This window comes from Schistocerca americana, chromosome X (assembly GCF_021461395.2).
Source record: "Schistocerca americana isolate TAMUIC-IGC-003095 chromosome X, iqSchAmer2.1, whole genome shotgun sequence".
NCBI lineage: Eukaryota > Metazoa > Arthropoda > Insecta > Orthoptera > Acrididae > Schistocerca > Schistocerca americana.
This window is the reverse complement of record NC_060130.1, coordinates 799934200-799950330: the sequence shown is the minus strand read 5'-3', so window position 1 is coordinate 799950330 and position 16131 is coordinate 799934200. Positions and strand designations below refer to the sequence as shown.

Here is a 16131-nt window from a genome sequence, read left to right as displayed (position 1 = left end):
GGGCTGGTTGGCCATCCATGAGGATATCGACATAGTTTCCTATCATTTCTGTAGTGATCGACGGCAGAGGATTTTTCTCTTCGGCGGCCTCACCTTCAAGGAAGGTCACACCCTTTAGTTTTCCAGGTTGCGGTGGCTAGGTGATTGGCTGGAGCTTCTAAACGGTGACGGAGATCTCAATCGTCGTGTTGGGGAGCGTCCTCTCCAGCGGCTAGCTTGTGGTGAAGGTGACCTACATTGTCCTGCACCCACACACATCTTCTTGTTCATCTTCGTTGTCCCAGAGTTGGTGTCGGCTAACGTCGGTCTGCTGTTTTCTGGCATGGGCATCATCAAATATCCACTGCCTTTCTCAACAATAGTGCACCACATGTCCCCGTCGTCCGCAGTGGAAACATTACTGGTTGGTTATCCTGGGTCCTCCAGACATCAGTCTTCCTTGATGCCCAAACAGGTTCCTCACGCAGCATTGTAGGAACGTAATTCCACCTGGGTCTTGACTTTTTCACTGTTTTGAAGGAAAATGAAGGATGAGAGATTGGGTTCAATGTCTGTTCCACTTCCTCCCTTACGACCTCTTGAAGCGTTTCGGTTTTTTGCTCGCCGTGCAATCTGAGTGCCTTCTGAACTTCCTCTCTCACTATCTGACAAAGAACACTTGTGAAATTAGTCGCTTCCTCCATTAAAGACATCAATACGACGTTTGGAAGCCGTTCAAACTTCTTGCATGTAATTCTTTTTTGATGCATTGTCTCGATATACTGGCACCATTTTATGAAATTGTCTGCTGTCAAAACCTCCTTCAGGAGTAAAGCTTGATACATGTCCTCAGCAACACCCTTCATGAGATGTGCAACCTTATCTTCCTCCTTCATTCTAGGATCCACTATTTTACACAGCTCCAGGAAGTCTCGAACGTAGGATGCTGTAGTTTCTCCTGGTATGCTGTGCCCTACTTTAATTTATCTTCAGCCTTGCTCTTCTGATTTTGTGTGTCACTAAAATACTTGCGCAGTTCCGCCTGGAATACTTCCCAGCTTGTGAATTTCTCCTTGTTGTTCTCATACCATTGCTTGGCAGTGCCCTCCAAGCAGAAAAAGACATTAGCCAAACACATGGTGTCATCCCAATTGTTAAATTTGGCTATATGCTCATATACCTTCAGCCATTTGTTTGGATCTTGACCATCGTCACCAGAGAACCCGGAAGGATGTCTCATGTGGTGGAACACAGTTGCTGTCATCGTAACATCCTCTTCTTCTTCTTCTTCTTCTTCTTCTTCTTCTTCTTCTGTCTCCAATAGATTGCAATCTGTTGAATATGGCTGGAACTCTAGTTTCTCACCAAGTAAACGGCAGCTTTGTCGTGGCTGATGGGAGCCACTGTGTCATTGATAATGTGTGCTATCACAAGTTCCAATACTCGGCGCCTCCACCAGAATAATGTCACATACAAGAAGGTGTAATTAGATGAATGACGAACACTAACTTCATTTAACAAAGATTTATTCAGCACCTGCACATACAAGAGCGTAAAGCGAACTGCCTCTGGCCGTAACACACACAGTATATATACAACTACAGAACATTCCAGTACAATGATTCTTGACAGTAGTTGATACTTTTAGAATGTACTCAAACCGAATACAGAAATTAAAATTGTACAGTTCAGGTGAGTTTTGAACTCACAAACCTCCATGCAACATTTTAGTATCACAACCACTACACCTCTGTGCTGCGTGCTGCTCGGCTTCTTCTGCAACAATATGCCACTTCATTTATTGGCAGGGATTTCAGCATTGCTTGTCTCCATTCCTCATCAGTGCAGGCACGTAACAGTCTATTATCAGCTCTGTGAGTCAAAGTGGGGAGGGATTTTGTATCCCAGCTTAGCACGGCTATCAATTCCAATAGCAAATCAGAGATGTTTAAACTGTCCAGTCAACCTATAAACAAGTCAGCCTACCGTGCAGCTGACAACTGGTTCACAATGTGTAATGAAACTTCTCAATTCTGTGCCATACTAATTGTGTACAATGACTGCTGTTATGGAACCTCTTGGCTTGCTATTCAGATGGGCTTACTGTGGTTTAAAACAAACTCACTTCTTACTTGGTTTTTGACTCCTCCAGTGACATTGCCTGTGTATAAGAATGTAGTGTCTTTTGTGGTCACAGCTCAGCCTTACTGTTCTCACTTACAGCCAAGGTATGCAACAGAAAGCCCTCATACAGTGTTATGCTCCACATGAATAGTATTTCACAAGCCTCAGCTTTTTCATAGAATTTAATGCTACTTCAAAAAAATTACTGCATTTAAATTATCAATATGTTTAAGCATGATAGAGGACAGCAACTTAATTCATGAACCTCCCAAAGAGATAACAACTGTCACCTGAATGATACTCAAAACCAGAATCTTGCCTTTTGCAGGAAAACTCTTACCGACTAAGCTATACAGTCAAGCCTCGTGACTAAGCCTTACAGCTTCAGTTCTGTCTGTACCTATATCTTACTTTTCAAGCTTCACAGAAGCTCTCCTCAAAATGCTGGACTCGAACTCTTGGAAGAAAGGAACTGGTTTACCGGCGGCCGCGGTGGCCGAGCGGTTCTAGGCGCTTCAGTCCAGAACTGCGCGACTGCTACGGTCGCAGGTTCGAATCCTGCTTCGGGCATGGATGTGTGTGATGTACTTAGGTTGGTTAGGTTTAAGTAGTTCTAAGTTCTAGGGGATTGATGACCTCAGATGTTAAGTCCCACAGTGCTGAGAGCCATTTGAACCATTTTTGACTAGTTTACTCACATACTCAACACTACTTCTGCAGTGAATCTTGCAGGAGAGTGTGCACTGCTCTGAAACCTCTTTAAAGATTAAAACTGTATACCAGAAAAGGAGCCTTTCACGGATGTTCGTTCCGCTATCAGTCTGGCAGAACATTTCAAACAGGGCACAGATAACTGCAGAATGAATGACGCATTCTGGAAACTTATTTGGTCATATAAATTTTTGCTGGGGGGACATCCATAACTGTTAGATATGTAACGCGCGTGACAAACATCTGCTACAGTTGTACAGTTATTTACGGACTGAAGTATTTACACTACCTGGTTTCAGGGACTCAGCCATACCTTCAAGTATATCTACTAACAGTAGGTTGAAGCACCGATGTCAGAACTAACACGCCAACACATCTGCCTTGTAAGTTAGTTCTGAAATGGACACTTCAAACTACTATTTATATATACACCTGAAGATGAGGCTGAGTTCCTAAAACACAGTAGTGTAAAGACTTCAGTCAATAAATAACTGTACAACTGTAGGATATGTCTTCATTGTGAACAGCACTTTGTCTTCTTGTAACCCTTCTTGAAAACAAATCTAATTTGCAGTCTCTTTGTGTCTCCAAAGACAATTTTTCTTTATATGGATTTATAGCAACTCATAATTAGCACCAGTACCAACACATTTGCAAATGGCAACCTAAGATTCAGTTCATTTCCAACAGCTTTATTTATCAACATCCACACACAAACCTGCACATCTACATTGTGCAATACACAATTATGTGTATTCTAGCTCAAAAAAGGACTCGTCCAAAATCTAATTATCAGTTTTGTTTATGTGTCTGTTGACTACTCAATGCCTCTACTGTTCAGTGAGTTGTTACCTTTGCTTCTAAATTATTTACATTCAGCCATAGCATTCCATACCATATAAATATGAATATGGTCATTCAGTATTTTATCCTACATTTCACTGTCACTGATTTTGGTATAAATGTACTCAACATGCAGAACACAAATATTCTCTCTCTCTCTCTCTCTCTCTCTCTCTCTCTCTCTCTCTCTCTCTCTCTCTCTCTCACTCACTGTATGGTGAAACCATTCCTTTATTTTGTGCAAGATATAGTGGGATTATTATTCTACCTTCCAAGGATCCTCTCATGACCCTTATCAAAATCAAAACTTCTTTTCCATCGAAATCTGTCATTTGCTAGTCCTGTGCTAGATTCTAATTCTATTCTGCCTCAGATTCTGTTCCCTTATAAGTATTTTTGCTGTGCTGCAACTACACCCATGCTCATAATTTAAGTATAACTGAAGACTGTGGTGCCACACAACGTGGCACTACACAAAACTGGCCCTAATAGCATAGGCACACACGGAACACACACGACACATATCTGTAAGTCCACGGTATTGGTGATAAGTTGAGAAAACCGTCCCGTTACACATGTGCTACAAGTGACCATGTACTGTGTTCTTGACACCAAGTTTACAGGCTCTCCTGTGACCAGGGGTCAGTGGAATGCACCTTGTAGGTCTCTGGGAGAATAAACCATGTCTGTCCAGGTGCCTGTAGACTGTGTGTCTGGAGTGGCGGTGGTAAGGTCCCGAGCAAAGCTACCTGCAGTACTCCGTGGCCGTCTGCGAGCACTGATGATGAGATATTGATCTTCTTGTGTTGCACACTGTGGACGTCCCGTACTGTAGTGCCTGGACACTTTTCCTGTCTGCTGGAATCGTTGCCATAATCTTGAGAGCACACTTTGTGGCACACGGAGGGCCATTGCTATGATCTGCTGTGTTTGACCAGCCTCCAGTCGCCCTAGTATTCTACCCCTCATAACGTCATCAATGTGTGTTCTTTGAGCCATTTTCAACACACGGTCACCATTAGCACATCTGAAAATGTCTACACACTTACTCACTGCACTGTACTCTGACATGCACCAACACACCTCTGTGTATGTGGACTGCTGCCAGTGCCACTGTGCGACGACTGCAGGTCAAATGCACCGCATGGTCATACCCTGAGGTGATTTAAACCCGCAACCGCGCACCAGAGCATTGTTTCACCATGTATCAGCATTAACCTTAATTTATGAGCATGAGTGTATAATTGTCTGCTATTTGTGTCCTAAACATTCCAGTCTAACTCCTCTTCCCACTACTACTCTGATCTTCAGTAGGCACTACTTCCAATAATACCTCACCATCTTTATATTAAAGACTTCAGATGACTGCTGCCATGGGGACAGTCACCAAAGATCTAACATGTGCCATCAGATGTGGACTCACAAGACTGACTGTCCTTTCAGTCAACAACTGTGGTCCGGACTCTCAGTTGACACAATACAGGAGCCGCTAATTACTTGTGTCTCATGGTATACTGTAGTTAGAAGTACAATGTTTTATCAATAAACAGCAGTTAGAGGCCTGCAAAGAGTCATCTGTATTCCACAATGAAGGAATGGAGGAAAGAAGGAATAGCATTTTTAGGTTAGTCTCCTAAATCACAAAAATGACAATTACTTACAGTCAGACGGAAAACCTTGTTCTGCTTCGGTAATACTCTGCTGTGAACAGTATCATCATCTACAGTTTTTTCCAGTTTCCAGTCTGGCAGATTAACAATGTTCCATGCAGCCTCAACTATTTCATGGGCCTTCCTCTTGTATTCTGACTCCTATAGATACATGTCCAAAGATCAGTATAAGCATCACAGTCAAAATAAAATGAAAATATAAATAGAGGTCTACAGCTGTTTACATAAATGAGTTTAAGTACACTGACAGATTATAAAAAATTGACTATATTTCCTGGAAATAATTTTTTGAAACATCAAATACGTAAAAATTTAACAATCACTTATCTACATCTACATGGATACTCTGCAAATCACATTCAAGTGCCTGGTGGAGGGTTCATCGAACCACCTTCACAGTTCTCTATTATTCCGATGTTGTATATCGCGCGGAAAGAATGAACACCTATATCTTCCCGTACGAGCTCTTATTTCCCTTATTTTATCGTGGTGATCATTCCTCCCTATGTAGGTCGGTGTCAACAAAATATTTTCGCATTCAGAGGAGAAAGTTGTTGATTGGAATTTCGTGAGAAGATTCCGCCGCAATGAAAAATGCCTTTCTTTTAATGATTTCCAGCCCAAATCCTGTATCATTTCTGTGACACTCTCTCCCATATTTCGTGATAGTACAAAACGTGCTGCCTTTCTTCGAACTTTTTCGATTCACTCCGTCAGTCCTATCTGGTAAGGATCCCACACTGTGCAGCCGTATTCTAAAAGAGGATGGACAAGTGTAGCGTAGGCAGTCTCCTTAGTAGGTCTGTTACATTTTCTAAGTGTCCTGCCAATAAAACGCAGCCTTTGGTCAGCCTTCCCCACAACATTTTCTATGTATTCTTTCCAATTTAAGTTGTTTGTAGTTGTAATACCTAGGTATTTAGTTGAATTTACGGCTTTTATATTAGACTGATTTATTGTGTAAACGAAGTTTAACGAGATCCTTTTAGCACTCATGTGGATGACCTCACAATTTTCGTTATTTAGGGTCAACTGCCACTTTTCTCACCATTCAGATATATTTTCTAAATCGTTTTGAAGTTTGTTTTGATCTTCTGATGAGTTTATTAGTCCATAAACGACAGCGTCATCTGCAAGCAACCAAAGACGGCTACTCAGATTGTCTCCCAAATTGTTTATATAGATAAGGAACAGCAAAGGGCCTATAACACTACCTTGGGGAACGCCTGAAATCACTTCTGTTTTACTTGTCTACATCTACATGGATACTCTGCAAATCACATTTACTCTTAATATGTCAAATTATCAAAATCATATCAATATAAAACATCAACATGTGTTTCAGTATTGGAATCAGATGCAGGTCATTATGAGGGTTGTAGACATTTCAGGCAAAATTTGAAATTTTTTAGCAAAGACTAATCAAATCACAACTGAAATTGAGGATGCTGTCTGTGACTGTGTAACGCCAGAAATGCATATCCTTCTATTTCCATCTATTGTACTACAAAGTTTTTCCTTATTTTGTTACCTGAAGATATGACATTTCTGTATTATATATATATATATATATATATATATATATATATATATATATATATATATTTGTTTTGTAAATATTATTTGTATTTTTACGCTGTGTCTTGCTTAGGGAAAACTATGCTATCGGAATGATTACATCGATAGGTCGTGTGGAGAACCAAAGTGTTTAGGATCTTCGGTAGTGTTAACTCTGCCGCATGGAGCGCGGGCAGGGAGAGTCTGGCTGGAGTAGGGTGGTGGAGCAGGTGGGTTGTGTGACGCTCCCGCGAGTTGCCGCACTTTCGGGGTTTGGCAGCATGTAATTGCGCTCGACTTGCTATGATAGTTTCTGACACGGTGCCGCGGACGGGAAGCATTAGCTGGCGCACATCAGGAGCCCGTTTCGCCTGGTGACAGTGTCGAGAAGAAGGCGTGCCAACATCCAGCTTCTGCAACAGCGACGGCCGACAATGAGTGACTGTCGCCACCTCCTCGACTGACGACTTCAAACCTTCAACAAACCCACAAGGAAGACTGGAAGCACGTAAAGTTTTAGAACTGTATGGCAGACCTCAGCTTTTAAAATTGTCCCATTTGCCTCACAAAATTACAGCAACTTAGCATGAACCTTTGTTGCTCATTGTCCCAATTGCATTACCAAGAAGGGTCCCTTCCTTTTCCTAAATGAACTCGAGTGTCATTGAAATTCAAATGCCAGCATTAAAGTAATATCATTCGATTTCACTGCTTTAATTTCAAAGTTCAGTTAAAGTATTCATAGCTGGCTACCATAACCAAACAGAATTATATTTCGATTACACAAGCACAAATTAAGAGTGCGAGTTTTGTTACCATATTTTAGCTTACCTGTGACTGCAGCTCAGCTTGGTACATACTAAATTTTACTATTGTTAATTGTTCAGAATCATTTAATTCAAGTTCAAAGTTAAATCTCTTATTTCTAAATTGCGTAGATTCAAGTAGCTTTTGAAATGATTGTTGATGTAGCCCAAGACTAACCTTATTTTATTGAATTTCATAGTGCTTCATAAACAAATTTCAGACACTAAATTAACTTTCAATTTTCCGGTTTTATTAATTTTTTTTTTATAAATTAAGTCAGAGAGTAGCGAAATTTATTACTTCTAAGAAACATTCAGTTTTCACACAACACGTGTCAACCTTCAGTTGCCACGCTTTTAGTGCTAATTATACGTGCAATAACCTTTCTTTTTCAGTTATTGTAGTAGTTGTCCATAGGACTGGCGACCGTAACTTTCCCCAAATCTCAAATATCTAATTAACGCCAGTTAATTGTTAATGTAACGACCGCACATTTACTTTCTTTATTAATTTTACCCTTTTCTCAAAATTAATTTCCACCAATTTCATTTGCATTTTTCCTTTCATTTAGATGTAACCCTTTCCTCCCTCTTGACCGACAGATTAACTTCGGTTACGATTGCGTTTCCCAAATTTCCATTAGGTACACGTGGTTTAATTTTTCACTGTCATTAAGCTCGATAAGTGTGGGGGAGGTTACACGTGGCGACCTGGTGACAGGAGAATCTTCGGATTTGTGGTTGTTCTGGACACGAATTTTGCTTGTGCAAATGTTGTAACAAAGTACCGGTTACGAACAGGTCGTTACGTCAGCGAGAATAAGTAGTGGGAGGAATCCCAATTAGATTTGAGATTTGGCATTTATATTGAAAATTATTAAAATGAGTGAAGGCAACAATTACCAAAATTTGGTAGACTTGGATATGGCACAATCGGTCGAACAGTGGGAAACGCGCACCGCGGAACCCATTGTTCAGGGGCAGGCAGCTAGCATGAAAGACGCGACCGCCGAAACGCAACAAAGAGCAGAAATGGAATTCCAAACTTTAGAAAATGTTTCGGAATCAGAAGTGAAAATCAAATCTGAACCCCTTGATGATGAATATGGGGGGGGGGGGGGGGGGGGGGGGACAATTAAAGAGGAACCTGCTACAGAAGTAAAACCACTGGTTTCCGGGAATTTAACCGATTTATTGAATGTTTTGATTAACGAAATCAAGGCTCAGTCTAGCAAGATAGAAACTCAAACGGCAGAAATTAAAGCTCAGTCTGCCAAGCAAGAAGCTCAGTCTGAAAAAATTGACAGGAAGTTACACAATCAGAGCAAAGCTATTAATGTTGCTAACAACAATGTTGGAGTTGTTAGCACAAAAGTTGATAAAATCAAAGAAGATATTGTTGTAATTAATACCAAAATCAGTAATCTTAAACAGGAAATGATAGGCGTTCAGGCGGAAATTGCGAGCATAAATACTCGTTTTGATTCCGAAATGAGCACAATCGAGAAAAGTGTAGGAGAAGCAGATTCTCCGATCATCGAGAATAAGGTGACGGAACAAATTCAGTAAGTGAAAAGAGGATCAACAGAAGGTGGAAACAAAGGCTTTAGTGTCCGAAGTAGATACTAAAGTGAGGAAGCAGGCTAATACCTGCGAAGAGAAAAAGAGGGAAGTGGAAACGCTTGCGACAACCACTTGGCAAGTAATTACGAGTGTGTCGGATTAGAAAAGAAACTTGACGAAAAACAGAGCTATGTGCCAACCTGTGCACATAGTTCGGAATTGTTGATGAAAGAGGAGCGGTTCGACCCCTTGAAAAAAAAGCGGTATATACACGCCGGATTCCATTAAAAATTGTGAAAGAGTTTTACCCAGATCATGGACTAATGAGAGAAAAATTAATGTGGTTATTGAAGTGTGGGCTGGTGATGCCAAGTGTTGGGGCTTAAACCTCAACATTACGAACCTGACTTTTGACGAATTTAAAAATTTTTTTCTGGCTGAATACTGGTCAGAGCAAAAACAACAAAATGTCTGGCGCGAATTTGTCGTATCGATGCGAATTCGCGTGGCTCGATGAAGGAGTTTTGTGAGGGCTGGATCCGCAAGTTGGAATATTTGCATGATCGCCGCATGGAATCCGAAATAGTCTGGGAACTCTACAAGAAACTTCCAGATGATACAAAACACTACGTAGGAAGCAATTACAAGACAATCAATGATTTCCTGGAAAGAGTTGAGGACAAGGGCAATTGGCACAATAATCGCGACAGTGGTAGAGGCCGTGGTAACAACAACGGGTACCACAACAACGATAACCATGGGAATAATGCATACCGCAACCATGGCAGCAATAACAATAATGGTTCGGACCGTAATAACAATCGGTACAATGCAAATAATAACAGGAATGACGGAAACCAGTATCATACTAACGTGATATGGGCTTCACAGAATAGTAATAACGCCAGAGGGTGTGATAAGCCGCCTCAGCAGCATTCGGGGAGCAGATCTGCTGGGACGAGACAGGGAAACGATTAGCCGCGCCGGTGAGGGGCCGACCAGGTGTGGAGAAATTTTGGCAGCCCGATAACAGGAGAAAACCCAGGTGTCGTCGTTATGAAAATTCCGTATGGAATAATCAGCGGTGGGAGAGTGTGCAAGTGTTAAGAGAAAGGAGTGCACCCACAAGTAGTACATCAGCTGTATACACGGCAGTAGAAAATACATTCACTGTCAGTGAGAACAATTTAAGTAGTGTTCCGGAAATCGATTATAAAGTGGTAGCTGTAACACCCACAGCGGAACTGGAGATTGAGTTTAAGAATGATTCGCAATTGTTGAGAGAAGATCAGATGTCGGATAACACGTCCGTCATCGAGCAAGGGGATGCAGAGAGGGATGAGGTCTGGTTAAGGCAGATCGGTCGCTTATACGCTGAACGAAGAGATTATAGGGGCCTGGACAGGAGAAGTGTTTATGGGGAGTGCGGGCAGGATTTGCCGCGTCTCGTCCCGCAGGAAGATAGTGTTTTTGAAGTGATAGAAAGTTCTGGTCCTAACCGGCAGACTTTACCAGAAATAGTTGATGTTAATGGGGATCACGAGCAAGATTCGTTGTGTTTCGTCCCGCAGGAGTTGGATGTTGAAGTAGTAACGGAAAGTTCTGGCCCTAACGGCAGACCTTACCGAAAGTTATAGTGGTAGAAGTAGCCGACCCATCCGACGCAAAACTCCAGTTTAAACATTACAAGAGTATTGAGGATACAGATTATGAAAATTTTAGTGATAGCTGGACATAACTGGTAGAAAAGCACATAGATTACAGCGTGTATGAGGTTAGAGCTGACGTTATACAGTCGGACGGTAGCATTGTAGGATACGCAGATCCAACTGGTTACAACTGGTAAAAAAAAAAAAATTAAATTCCCCATGATGAAAACTGTGAAATCGCAAGTTAGATCAAATTACCACAAGCCACGATACACCTATTGCCCAAGAGACTGATACCAAATTAAAAATGTGGATGTGTGTGTCTTTTCTTAGTATGCTTGGTCGTTCAAGTTTTGAAGACACTCACCTTCCCCATTAGGATTTAATATGCTAGTTATATTGATACCATTATGGATTACTCACCAAATCATTACAACAAGGCTGTAAAAAGGAGTCATTCATGGCCTTGTTAAAGCGACATACCTGACACTTGCTTCGAATATAAACTAAAAACATGGGAATAATTGAAATCAGTAGATTAGCACCTGTATTAAAGCATAATTTTTGCTTATTAGGAACCCAATGCCAAAGGAAGAAATAAGGAACATCCCATCGACATCGAGGTCATTTGAGACGGAGCACAAGTTCAGATTGAGTCAAGGATGGGAAAGGAAATCAGCTGTGCCCTTTCAAAGGAACCACCCTGACATTTGCTTGGAGTGATTTAGGAAAATCAAAGAAAAGCTAAATCTGTATGGCCGTACACGTCCTTAAACTTTCATCCTCCTGAATGTCAGCCCAGTGTGCTAAATACTGAGCCACCTCACTCGGAGAAACCAGTGTCTTTATTGTGGTGCTGGGTTGTTTAGAGTTTTTGGGAACAGAAATAGTGCACAGTAGGTCAGATCAGTAGGAAGATGAGTACAAGTTGTATTATAAAGCTTAGAAATACATAGAAGCAAGAAGTCTTTGTTAGCAAACTTTTATAATAAATAACTAAGCACTCTTCATATCACATAACCACATCTTGGTCACCCTCATGGAGAACTTACAAGACTATAAATGTACAATTTACCAGCAGTAAAAATTTCTTCAATCAATTTGCCGACGCTGTTGATTTGAACGCCACCACGATCACTGTTGCCACACAATGGCAGCTAGCCATTACAAGTTTTTTTTTTTTTTTTCCTTCAATAACAAGAAAATTTTGCCACTAACACTGCCAGGCACTACTTTATTAAAGTGACTCATAAGAGTTACAATTACTAAAAGAAATGTGTCACAGTAATTGCTGTTTTGACCTCATTAGGCAACGGAAAAAGCATGCGAAGTTCAGAAGAACGCGAAATCCCGAAGATTGGCTAAAATTTACAGATGCGCGAAATTTGGCACGGACTTCAATGCGAGATGCCTTTAATAGGTTCCACAATGGAACATTGTCTCGAAATTTGGTAGAAAATCCGAAGAAATTCTGGTCGTATGTAAAGTACACAAGCAGCAAGACGCAGTCAATACCTTCGCTGCGCAGTGCCGATGGTACTGTTACCGACGACTGTGCCGCTAAAACGGAGTTATTGAACGCAGTTTTCCGAAATTCCTTCACCAGGGAAGACGAATGGAATATTCCAGAATTTGAAACACAAACAGCTGCTAGCACGAGTTTCTTAGAAGTAGATACCTTAGGGGTTGCGAAGCAACTCAAATCGCTTGGTATGGGCAAGTCTTCAGGTCCAGATTGTATACCGATTAGGTTCCTTTCAGATTACGCTGATAAAATAGCTCCCTACTTAGCAATCATATACAACCGCTCGCTCACCGATAGATCTGTACCTAAAGATTGGAAAATTGCGCAGGTCGCACCAGTGTTTAAGACGGGTAGTAGGAGTAATCCATCGAACTACAGACCTATATCATTGACGTCGGTTTGCAGTAGGGTTTTGGAACATGTACTGTATTCAAACATTATGAATCACCTCGAAGGGAATGATCTATTGATACGTAATCAGCATGGTTTCAGAAAACATCGTTCTTGTGCGACGCATCTAGCTCTTTATTCGCACGAAGTAATGGCCGCTATCGACAGGGGATCTCAAGTTGATTCCGTATTTCTAGATTTCCGGAAAGCTTTTGACACCGTTCCTCACAAGCAACTTCTAATCAAGCTGCGGGCCTATTGGGTATTATCTCAGTTGTGCGACTGGATTCGTGATTTCCTGTCAGGAAGGTCGCAGTTTGTAGTAATAGACGGCAAATCATCGAGTAAAACTGAAGTGATATCAGGTGTTCCCCAGGGAAGCGTCCTGGGACCTCTGCTGTTCCTGATCTATATAAATGACCAGGGAGACAAACTGAGCAGTTCTCTTAGGTTTTTTGCAGATGATGCTGTAATTTACCGTCTAGTAAGGTCATCCGAAGACCAGTATCAGTTGCAAAGCAATTTAGAAAAGATTGCTGTATGGTGTGGCAGGTAGCAGTTGACGCTAAATGATGAAAAGTGTGAGGTGATCCACATGAGTTCCAAAAGAAATCCATTGGAATTCGATTACTCGATAAATAGTACATTTCTCAAGGCTGTCAATTCAACTAAGTACCTGGGTGTTAAAATTACAAACAACTTCAGTTGGAAAGACCACATAGATAATATTGTGGGGAAGGCGAGCCAAAGGTTGTGATTCATTGGCAGGACACTTAGAAGATGCAACAAGTCCACTAAAGAGACAGCTTACACTACACTCGTTCGTCCTCTGTTAGAATATTGCTGCGCGGTGTGGGATCCTTACCAGGTGGGATTGACGGAGGACATCAAAAGGGTGCAAAAAAGGGCAGCTCGTTTTGTATTATCACGTAATAGGGGAGAGTGTGTAGCAGATATGATACGCAAATTGGGATGGAAGTCATTAAAGCAAAGACGTTTTCGTCGCAGCAAGATCTATTTACGAAATTTCAGTCACCAACTTTCTCTTCCGAATGCAAAAATATTTTGTTGAGCCCAACCTACATAGGTAGGAATGATCATCAAAATAAAATAAGAGAAATCAAAGCTCGAACAGAAAGGTTTAGGTGTTCATTTTTCCCGCGCGCTGTTCGGGAATGGAATGGTAGAGAGATAGTATGATTGTGGTTCGATGAACCCTCTACCAAGCACTTAAATGTGAACTGCAGAGTAGTCATGTAGATGTAGATGTAGATTAGCCTCACTTCCACAGCTATTTGCCTGTCCACAGTTTTGGGAATGTGGGAAGCTTCTGCATAAAAAGCATGGTTGGTTTTTCCTGTTTTTTCTACTATCATCTATGCACTGGATTAAAAGAAAAGCTTTAAAGAGCATATCTCCCATACTCAAGTGACAGAACATATTAAGTATGCTGAGAATGTAGTTGTTAAGACACTGACTTCATATTTTGCAGGATTGAGTTTGCTCAGTCCAGCACTCCTGATTTAGGTTTTCCTAAATCATTTCAGGCATATGCCAGGAAGATGCCTTCAACACGGCCATTTTTGTGAAAATGATCTGTTCAATATGGTTTATAAAAACATTTGTCAAGACTCCTGAAACTGGGGACCCCATTGGTAATCCATCTTCTTCTAATTATATGCGCTATTGAATTGGAAGTAATTTTGTTGTATTATGAGCTTCATTAATGTGAGTATTTCATTAATCTGTTCACCATGGAGTTGAACATGTGTTTTCGTGTTTTTATCTATGATGTCTACTGTTTCTGGTACTGGTACGCTGGAATACATGCTCTCTGTATCAAATGAGGAGAGTGTTGCTGTGTCCCGAATTTTTATATCTTTTACCTGTTGTATTAGATATGTAGTGTTTTTAATGGTTCTGTCTTCTTGTACTCTGAGATTTTCAGACAGTCATTTTAACATGTACCCTGCCAGTTTGTAAGTGGGGGTTTTCTGAAATCCAGTATTGGCCTCACAGGGAGATCAGTTTGTGCATCTTTGGTTGGCTTCGGCGGACAGGTAGCGTGGGATAAATTTGAGTCGGCTTTCGTTTATCCATGTTATACAGTACCATGTCTATGTTTTTCAGAGTGTTTTTCACTTTAGTCTGGAATCTGTTTGTTGTGTATGATTTTAATCTCATAATGTTATTTTGGCAGATGAATTCTTGTGTTTTTTCAGTGTATTGTTCTTTGTCTATAAGTACTACCGTGTTCCCCCTTATCTGCTTTTGAAATGATGACATTTTGATTTTGAAGGTTTTTACTAGTTCTCTAGATAATCCAATGTTGACACTGCTGTTTTACTCTCCTACCTTCCCTTGTCAATACACTTTCTGCTTCTATAAGTAGTTTTTTTTTATATAATCTTCATCTATTTCTGAATTTACATTGCACTTTAATCCTTTCTCCAACAGTTGTCTTTCATTGCTGTTTATTTGTGCGTCTATAATGTTCACTAATCTTGGGTAAAATTTGTGTGTGTGTTTTTGTTAGTTGTGTTTAAGAGTTGTTATATTGTGATTTGAGTTGATTAATGTTTCTTCTATGAAATGGTTCCATAGAAGAAATATTAGTCAACTGAAAAGACTCAAATCACATCACAGTAACTCTAAACACAACCAACACAACCACACACAAAATTTTTCCAAGATTAGTGAACCTTGCAAACACACAAATAAACAGTAAAGAATGATGACTTGTCTGATACTAAACCATATGACCACTTTTGTGTGGTCCAATAGCAGTGGTATGAGAAGTTCAGGTTCAGGAACATAAGATATGTGGTAGGTAGTATCTGTCAGCTGAACATTCTGAATTGGGTAAATGTTTAGGTTAGTCTCAGCATACTGAGCCAGTAAAGGTTGGTATCTACAAATGTGATTGTTATAACCTTTAATCACTAATAAATTGCGTGGATATCAAACGTAGAAACAATAGCTGGTTACATGCTACCAATTCCATATCGGTCATTCGACTGCCGTGCCGTGCCGTGCCATGTGGCTGGCGCCGTTCGTAGCTAGGTGGCGCTCCCGCGCTCAGCCGAGTTGTGGAGCGCCTCTATCGCCGTTTGCGCGTACTGATGTGGCGGCACTCTTAAATGTTGCGGCACTGTCAACACTTTTCCCCCCTTGGAAAAAAAACACTCAATTCCTGGGAGACATGGACAGCGCGGAAACATCCATGGCCTCTTGGAAGGCCCCGAGAAGATCCCGCGGAGAAACACGAGAGTACGGTCGAAAATGTCCAGGACGGAAGCCCGTGCGTAGAACGT

At 41.0% G+C, this 16131-nt stretch overlaps 1 protein-coding gene across 2 annotated transcripts in view; it reads right to left on the bottom strand.

Annotated features, from left to right (window-relative positions):
• Positions 1 to 16131, bottom strand: part of LOC124556444 (steroidogenic acute regulatory protein-like) — a 167737-nt gene that overhangs the window by 46264 nt on the left and 105342 nt on the right. For both annotated transcript variants that reach the window (XM_047130394.1, XM_047130393.1), the window contains one exon: positions 5319 to 5468. In XM_047130394.1, coding sequence (XP_046986350.1) covers positions 5319 to 5468 — 150 coding nt within the window. The remainder of the gene's footprint in view (positions 1 to 5318; positions 5469 to 16131) is intronic.